This window comes from Gekko japonicus, unplaced genomic scaffold, assembly GCF_001447785.1.
Source record: "Gekko japonicus isolate JY-2015 unplaced genomic scaffold, Gekko_japonicus_V1.1 scaffold83, whole genome shotgun sequence".
Lineage (NCBI taxonomy): Eukaryota > Metazoa > Chordata > Lepidosauria > Squamata > Gekkonidae > Gekko > Gekko japonicus.
Genome location: NW_015168655.1, coordinates 193263 through 202357, shown reverse-complemented (window position 1 = coordinate 202357; position 9095 = coordinate 193263). Strand labels below are relative to the sequence as shown.

Here is a 9095-nt window from a genome sequence, read left to right as displayed (position 1 = left end):
TTTATACTAAGCTTGCTGCTGTTGTTTTTCCATCTGTACCAGGTCAGGCAATTGGTTCTCTTCCTGTCTTACCCTGACTTAGCCACAGTGATCCATGCAGTGGTCTCCTCCAGACTAGACTACTGTAACTCACTGTATGCAGGGCTACCCTTGAGGCTGACCCGGAAACTGCAACTGGTCTAGAATGCAGTAGTGCATGTTCTCACGGGAACTTCATTCAGAGCCCACATTCAGCCCTGTCCTTGACCAGAACCAGGGCTTGTTTGGCCCTGTCTCCAACCTGGTGGAATGCCCTCCTGAGTGAGGTCCAGGCCCTGCAGGACTTGATGCAGTTCTGCAGGGCCTGCAAGACAGAGATGTTTCACCAGGTCGATGGCTGAGGCAGCAACTATCTCCATCTAGGCTGGCCTCCCTTCTTTCCTTCGCCCCATTTCTGAATTGTAATTTTCTCATAACTGTGGGACGTTACTAAGTTGTGTTCTTTTATGTGCCATCTGACTAGTTATTAATATTATTGTAAAATTGTTTTAATATTTAATTTTATTGATATTGTTTTATGAACATTATTACCCACTCTAAACCCTGTTGTACAGGGGGTAGAGAGCTATAAATTCAATAAATAAATACTTCCTTCATGTTTTCTTTAGATGAAAATTTTGAAAAAGTGGTTATTAAGATTTCAAATGTGTTCGTATGTTACTCATCCTGACAAACTCAGACCATCAGGTTAAGTTTTTCACAAACGTTAGCAACCTTAGGAGTCCCTTTCTGATTAAAATATTTTTTGCAAATCCCTAAACCTTCACATCCCTTCCCCATATGCACATGCCACATCCACTGGGCAGCCCTTTGTCTCTGTGTGTGCATTGTAAATAACATGTGCCTTATGAAGGCTTCTGTCTTCAGAACAAGCTGTGGAGTCTTGTGAGCAAAAATGTTACTTTATGAGCTACTGGCATTAAAGTTATGAGGGAGCGATTTGGCTACGGCATAAATTAATTTGCTCCTGGAGCCATCCATTCTGAGATAAGACAAAAATGTGTGAGCTGGAGGCTAAAAAACTGTGAGCTAGCTCACACTAACTCAGCTTAGAGGGAACACTGGTGAGAACCATATAATCTTAAACAGCAAATGTGTTGGGGGGGGTTTATAATAGCTGTACATGGGCTACCAAGTTGGATGTCAGAGGGTACTTTGGTGTAGTGGTTAAGTGCGCGGACTCTAATCTGGGAGAACCGGGTTGGATTCCCCACTCCTCCACTTACATCTGGCTGGATGACCTTGGGCAAGCCGTAGCTCTGATAAGAGCTGTTCTTGAAAAATAGCAGTTTCTGTTAGGCGCTCTCTCAGCCCCCCCTACCTCACAGGGTGTCTGTTGTGGGGAGGGGAAGGGAAAGGAGTTTGTAAGCCACTCTGAGACACCTTTGGGTAGTGAAGGGTGGGGTATAAATCCAATCTCTTCTTCTTCTTTATGTTTTAGGGTCACAATTCAGAATGGCCCAAACCCAAGCTCTAAGCCAGGGGTGGCCAAACTGCGGCTTGGGAGCCACAAGCAGCTCTTTCACACATATTGTGCGGCTCCTGGCAGGGCTGCTGGGGAACCGAAGGGGAGGCATGCCTTCCCGATCCGTCTTCCCTTCCCCAGCCAGTGCTCCCCTCCCTGGGTAGGCTTGAGGTGGGGGGGAGCAGAGAAAGAAAGCAACTTTAAATTTAAATGTGTTCTCAAAGGCCCCCCCCTCCCGGCTTGGAGAAGGCATTTGTCTCTTTAAATCCCTTTTCCAAGCCAGCCAGCTTGGGGGCATGAGGGGCACATTTAAAGTTTAGGTTGCTTTCTTTCCACCTCTCCCCCCTCCCCCATTTGTTTGCTTTCCTTCCACCTTTCTTTGTGTCTCTTCCTTCCTTTTTCTTTCTCGCTTCTTTCCTCCCTCTTTTATTTTTGGCAGTCTCATTTAATGTTAATAAAAAGCAAATTTGCATATTTTCCAATAAAAACGTGTGTAATATTTATTTATGTCTTGTGGCTCTCAAACATCTGATGTTTATTCTATGTGGCTCTTACATTAAACAAGTTTGGCCACCCCTGCTCTAAGCAGTCTTACCTCTGATTGGAAAGGAGTTTACATTGGAAACATCAATAAAAGTCCTTACTAGTTAATCATAGAGACCAGTGGAACAGGGGTGAGAAGGATTAGAAAGACACATTCTAAGGATGGATTAAATTAAAGTATGAATGATTAAACTAGTGGAGTTTATTCCTCTGTTTAGAATAAGAATATCAATAATTAAAAAGACCTTTGTATTGAGCTACATCAGATAACCAGATCTCATTGGACACTCAAGTGATCAGTTGCATTCATGTTTGCCTCAGCAGACAATAGACACTTCTTCCTCCCTGTTATTAATTCATACTATTCGCAATTGTCACAGATGATAAATATTTTAAAATAGCAGGGACATAAAGTAAAAGCTGTTGATTATCTGAGTGAGCTGATGAAGGGCAGAATGAGTGTTTGAAAGCCATTGTTTTCTGATTAGTTGAACTTGGAAAGAGCATCCTAATAATAAGGTGGTATCAGTTATCAAAACTACATAGGTGACCAGTGCTGTTGTATACCAAAAACAAAATTTTGCCAGTTTTATGCTTGCTTCTCCTTTTCCCCCCAAGAGTGCTGTTTAGTATCTTTTAGAGGCATTTAAATCAGTGTAAAGGAGTTGTAGCTGATAAGCCTTTTTTCTGCTTAGCTCTTTTCCTGATATGCATGCACAGTCTTTGTGAAGAAATCAGCTTCCAGAAGAAAATTAAACTGATCTTACTCTTGGTCCCTAAATTATTACAGTGAAGGCTTTGAAGAAAAGGATGTTGTGTACATCGTTTATATTGTGAACACCCTTGTTTACCACTGCTGATATCCTGGAGTGATAGTCTTAAATAATTTTAACTGTGTGGAGCTCAGATACAAACTGTGAACTCCATGTGAACTTCTTTTCATTGTCAAGAAGTTCTCCATACGCGCAATCTGTCAGGTGTGTTTAGAATGTTCCCTGACAGTGAAGAAGGCGGGCCAGCCTTTGCTTGGGTCACGTGTATGGTGGAAAATCTCAGGCCAAGTATGGTTACATTTTTTTATTTATTTGCTTCATTTATACCTGGCTTTTCTACTCAATGGGGACCCAAAGCAGCTTTCATTATTCTCCTCTTTTACATTTTATTCTGACAACAGCCTTGTGAGGTAGGTTAAGCTGAGGTGTGTAGCTGGCTTAAAGTTGCCCAGATTTGAACCTGGTTCTTCTGGATCCTGGGGTGACATTCCAAGCACTTTACTACACTGCTGTCATGTGGTTGGTTTCCCTTAACCATTGTTTATGGTTGACATTTGTGAATGGAATATTTGAGGGGGGGTATGCCTGGAAGTCATGGTTGACTTCTGGTGACCCCTAGTGGGGCTTGGATATTTCAGGGAGGTTGCTTGCTATTGCCTGTCTCTGCGTCCCAGCCCTGGTATTCCTTGGAGGTCTCCCTTCCAAGTACTTGCCAGGGTCAGCCCTGCTTAGCTTCCAAAATCTGATGAGATTGGGTTTGTCTGGACTATTCAGGTCATGGCATGAATGTAATATTAAGGGCCAAGCTAGATGAAATGCTGGGAGATATGTAAGCGGATCTGCAGGCTCCCTGTGTGATTTGGATTAAAGTCATGGAGTATGGGAATGGAGTTAGCCCTTTTCCCACCTGTGGCGCTTTGCCTGCATCAAACAGATCTGAAATCCCATGTGGAAGAATGGTGAATAAAACCCCATTCTCCAGATTAGAGTTCACCTCTCTTAGCCACTACATCACACTGTGAGAAGAAGGACTGGAAAGTTAAATTTCACCCCCCCCTCCACATTTCAACCTAGGGTTACCAACCTCAAGGTGGGGCAGGACCTGGAATTATCCCAAATGTGCAGCAGATCTCCAGCTCTCCTGGAGGAAACGGCATCCTTGGAAGGCAAACACTATGGCATCACATCCCTGCTGAACCCGTTCTGACCTCCCTCTCCAGCCACAAACTCCACTCTCTCCAGGCACCTTCCTCAAATCTTCAGGAATTTCCTGAGTTGGCGTTGGCAACCCTACTTCTTCCCCAGTCTGAACATTGGGGGGAGGTGAACTGTTATTTTTTTTTCTTTTTTAAAATGTTTATTAAGAGGAAGTATAATATATCAAGAAATATAATAACTGCTAAACAGTATACAACTGTCCTGAAACTGTTATTGACCAGTTTAAAAAACAAAACACTCAGATCTCATCTCACATTGTTTTGTTTAGTTTGCAATGTAACCTTAACTAGCAAGCATATATGAGACCAGCATATACGAACTCTGGCAATTTGCATTTTTGCTTCTGCTGTTCTGATATAAAGTGGTGGTACAGTGAGTGTAAGTGGTACAGTGAGTATAAGTAGTGCAAGCTCCTTCACAGTTATGGTATTGTAAGGTGCCGTGCTAGCATGCTGTCAGAGCTTGTGATGTTCTGATGAAGCAGCCGCTATACCTGACTTTTACTGGTGGAGCATGCAACCCATTATATCAAGTATTAAAATTGAAACATTTTTGATTTAGAAAAAACGTAAAAATTAATGTTTTTATCCATTTAGGTATTTCATCTCATTCAGCTGTTGAACAAGTAATGTTAATGCCACTTAGCTGCGGTCTTTTGTGTCTTAATGAGTGGCTTTCAGATAGTAAGAAAGAGATACTTTAAGGAATGGAGTTGGCTCACAGCTTACTACTTAATGAAGACATCTACAGCCAGTTGGGTGAAGTTCAGAAGGCAGAGTTTATTTTTGAGTGGCTGAGGTACTTGGAAAAACTTCTACCAGCTACAAGTCGGGTTAGTATTGCATACAACTGGAATAAAATGTTAACATTCCAAGAAAACTTTTTCTGCCCTAAATGGGTTGAATTCCTAGGCAATTATATTGTAGGTGGGGAAAAGTTTTTTGAAAGTTTTTACTCAGATGATCATCCAGTAGAATGGGCAGGTAGTTTAAAATGAAAAATAGGTTGATGGGCTCCAGTAAAAACATTCAACATGGCTATACACTCCCTTCTCCCACCTTGCTACGGCTGCCTAGAATGGACCACATCAAATGTATGGGGGGGACTGGGATGGAACAGTCTAACTGATGATGCACATGAAAATTTTTTAAAACTTGAAAGCATTATTCAAATGTGAAATGTTGTTACCAAGTTCGTGAGCTTTGCTTTATGTAAACTTGTTCTCTACAAGTCCAAATCTACCCATTAACCACAATTTGAGTAATGTTTTGCAGAAACAAAAACACTTTTCAATACTAATTAAATGTTATTTGCTTAGTAGGGAAAATTAAATATTGGGCTTTCTTCAGATTTGTTGTATAACTTCAAGAGCAAAGCAAATTGGCTAATTTAAAATGAACGTTATCATTTCCCCCATCAGCTAAAAAAGAAGACAGCAGTCATAAATATAAGAAGAAAGCAACCTTTGTAGCTAGTGTCTTAATATACAATGTTTTTTTTGTATAGAAGATTTTTTTCAAGATATTTTGATTTTTTTTAAAGGTCCATATATTTTAAGTACTGTGTGGCACTGACAGTGCTTTCTAACATAAAACATATTATGCTGATGAATCAAATACTTATTTATTTTATTTATTAGTCTTATGAATCGCCCATTCTGTGAACAGGCTCTGGGCAATTTATGGTCATTGCTTGAAAAGCATATTGGGGGATAATGCACATGTCCCATCATGTGTAAAGGAAAATAAATACTTAATTCTAACTCGTTCTTTCCTCTTATTCTTAGGCTGATATAAGGGAAAAACAGAACAAACTGATTGAACAACTGACATCTTTATTAACCAGCTCACCAGGACCTCCTGCTAGACAGCTCATTGCCAAGAACCTTACTATAATTTATAGCTCTGGCGACACCTTTTCTGTTCATCAGACAATTGACAAATGTAATGAGCTTATTCGCAGTAAAGATGATTCACCAAGCTATCTACCCACAAAACTGTAAGTAAAGCATACTCTGGGCATAGCTGAGTGAAGCCATATTAGAATCTTGCAGCATCTTAGATGAACGCTAACAAACAGATTATTAGATGAGCTTTCATAGACAAGAGCAGGACTAGCTCCAGGTTTTTGAGGGTTTCGGGCAAGAAAACTGCAGTGGGTCCCCAGCCCTCCCCATACAGTCTGCCTCCCAGCACTTAGATTGGTTTTCTTCTCCCTTTCATTCCTTTTTTCACTTGGCTCCCTGTATAGAGATGGGTGTATGTTAGATAGTGGGCTGGAGCAATCCAAGAGGGCAGCAAAACAGGAGGCAGTGGGGATGCTCAGATTGTAAGGTGTAGCTGAAGGTGCTTGCTTCTGTGTTATGGCAACGGGAGCATGATCTCGTGTTACTATTTTGAAATAACTTGGTGGGGAGCTGCATCCCTTTTTCCATATTGTCCTGTTTTGTGAGTTTCACAAGAGAGGAGTAGGAAGCAAATGTGGCTTTGGAATCACATTTAAGGATAGGGACTACCAAGCTGAGTAGGATGGCCTGCAGCTCAGCTGGCTAACTGGGGGTGGGGGTGTTGAGTTGAGTCTGGGTTCACTGCATCTAATTCTCTTTTCCCACAGTAGCTGTGAGGAATGGCATTTTAAAGGTCCACGGGAACTGATTTGGCTCATACCCAAAGCATAGAGGGAGAGTAGGCTCCTGCCTTTCCCCCCACGCATGCTTCAAGTCAAAATGGCCCAGGACAGGAAGTTATTTGTCCCATTTTGGAGCTTGCACATTCATGGAACCAAATTGGTTAATATTTACCAGTGTGCCTTCCATCCCACCCTTGGCTTGTATTCTCTGGGCTAAACTGCATGTTACATTTTGTAACAAATTGGTGTATGTAGTAAAATCATCAAGTTTAAGAAACATAAATGTTCTTAATATATTGCTACATTTTTGTTCCTTTCCAATGTTTTCTTTAAATAGTGCAGCAGTGGTTTGTCTGGGCTATTTGTACAAAAAACTCGGAAGAATTTTGGGCAACAGTTTTGTGGATACCATAGGGAATGTGCTCAAAGCAATGAAGAATGCAGAGGTAAGGAGCCATGAATTGAAAAGCAGAAGTTAAAAAAATGCTCAGATGGGTGATTTTTCATTTGGGAAAAAAAGTATTGGTAAAATATGATTGTTACTGAAAATCTCTTTTTAAAGGAAAAATGATATGGTTGTGCTATGAGAATATGAGACTTGATAATACAAATTGGTGCATGCTTTTGGAACAGTATGTTACCGTAGCATTATTTTAAAACATCTGCTAGGTTTTTCTTCTTCCAAGTTTGATAAACAAGTTCATCTTTATAATAATAATAATAATAATTACTGGTTTCTAAGTGCAGACTTCAGCCAGAAATCTTTTCTTTCATACTCTTTGTGAGATTTGCTGTGCATTCAGAGAGACCCACCACAGTACAGTGGCTAAGGTGCTGAGATTTGATATGGGAAAGCTCAGGTTCAATCCCCACTCTGCCATGAAGGCATTGGGCCAATCAATCTAACTTATTTGGCATTTATACTTGTAGATAAGTGAGATAAAAATGTAACCAATGAATAAATGAAATAATCACTAGTTGTAAAAGTCTTTCTGTTGTCTTGTGTTTAGTCTCAAGGACGGTATGAGATCATGCTAAGTTTGCAAAATATATTGAAAGGTCTGGGAGTTGCTGCAGTTCCATGTCATAGAGATATTTACAAAGCTGCCCGCTCATGCTTAACAGATAGATCGATGGCAGTTCGCTGTGCTGCTGCAAAGGTAAAGTACCCTATTAATTGTTTCCGGTAATTAATCTTCTTATGTAGAATTGCGTATGTTAAGTGGGTGATAAAATACAGTCATTTTTTTCCCTTTCCTTGTGGAACAGAAAATTTTGTCATCAGAAATAAACATAATTGGATTGGCAAATAGCAAATCTGTCATCCCATTAAGATGTTTTTCCAGCAAGAAATAAATGTCTGACACTTCAGTCAGTTTTGTGTACAACCTGCTTTGCGGTGGTTACAAGAAGTGCATGTCATCTGGATGTATGATTTGCACTCTTTGTCTGCTGTTGTCCCCATTCAGACCTACTGATGACAGTGAGGCACACACAATTTACATGATTTCCAGCGCCATGCTAAGCAGAGTTACACCTTTCTGAGCCCACTAAAGTAAATAGGCTTAGAAGGTTGTAACTCTGCTTAGAATTATATTGTTCATGAGTATTTGTGGTCTTTATGAATTCATATATTGGAAAGTGGTGTTGCAACTCCGGACTGGCAGGTGTTGCCTTCCTTCTGTCAGCTAGCTGCCATTTCTCTGGGACGCGTCCCGTCCCTATTCCTGCCCGTCCTCCTGTCCCTCCCCTTGTTGTTCTCTTCTGGTATGCTTCTGTAACTGCCAAGTTTCTCCTGCAGGTGGATGACGGAGTGTTATGTCTTGTTGCCTGGGCTTAATTAGATTTCCCGTGTGAACTCAACTTCTGTTTATGAAATTGGCTGTTGTGGTTCTCAGGCTGCTTCGCGCCTTTTCTAATCAGCTCCCTTACGAGGGAAATGTACCCATTGGGTTGACCAAGTTTGAAGTTCCTATATTACTTTGCCCCTGTGTATTGTCGTCATTCTGAACAATCTCTGTATGTTCATGACTAACCATGCTTTGGAAATAAATCTTACTTCTTTGGAACGTGGGTTTGTTCTCCTGACTTGGGATCTGACAAATATATTGCCGCACAGACAATATAAAGAAAAGAAAATGCAGAAGGGATGTCCCATTAAGGTTTCTGGGCCCAAATAAACTACTCTGGGACTGGAACAACAGCCACCAGAGTGAAATGACAGTCCCTGGGAGTAGCAGAAGCATTCCGGGATTGGAATGAGGGCCCCCAGAGTGTCGGCCACTGCCTTGTCATCGGACTTCATGGAAGCCCGGGGTGCCGTTGGGGGAGCGATCCCGAGGCAAGAGACTATTCCCTGGCCTCCTCCTACCCCATCGCATTGGGGAAAACGAGAGGTCAGAGCCTCAGAGGATTGGACTATGTTTGAT

At 41.3% G+C, this 9095-nt stretch overlaps 1 protein-coding gene across 1 annotated transcript in view; it reads left to right on the top strand.

Annotated features, from left to right (window-relative positions):
* The first annotated feature begins 4705 nt into the window (after positions 1-4705).
* HEATR5A (HEAT repeat containing 5A) overlaps positions 4706-9095 on the top strand; it is a 91441-nt gene continuing 87051 nt past the window's right edge. The window contains exons 1-4 of the mRNA XM_015415208.1: positions 4706-4870; positions 5825-6036; positions 7004-7112; positions 7677-7826. Of these exons, the coding sequence (XP_015270694.1) occupies positions 4745-4870; positions 5825-6036; positions 7004-7112; positions 7677-7826 (597 nt within the window). The 5' untranslated portion in view covers positions 4706-4744. The remainder of the gene's footprint in view (positions 4871-5824; positions 6037-7003; positions 7113-7676; positions 7827-9095) is intronic.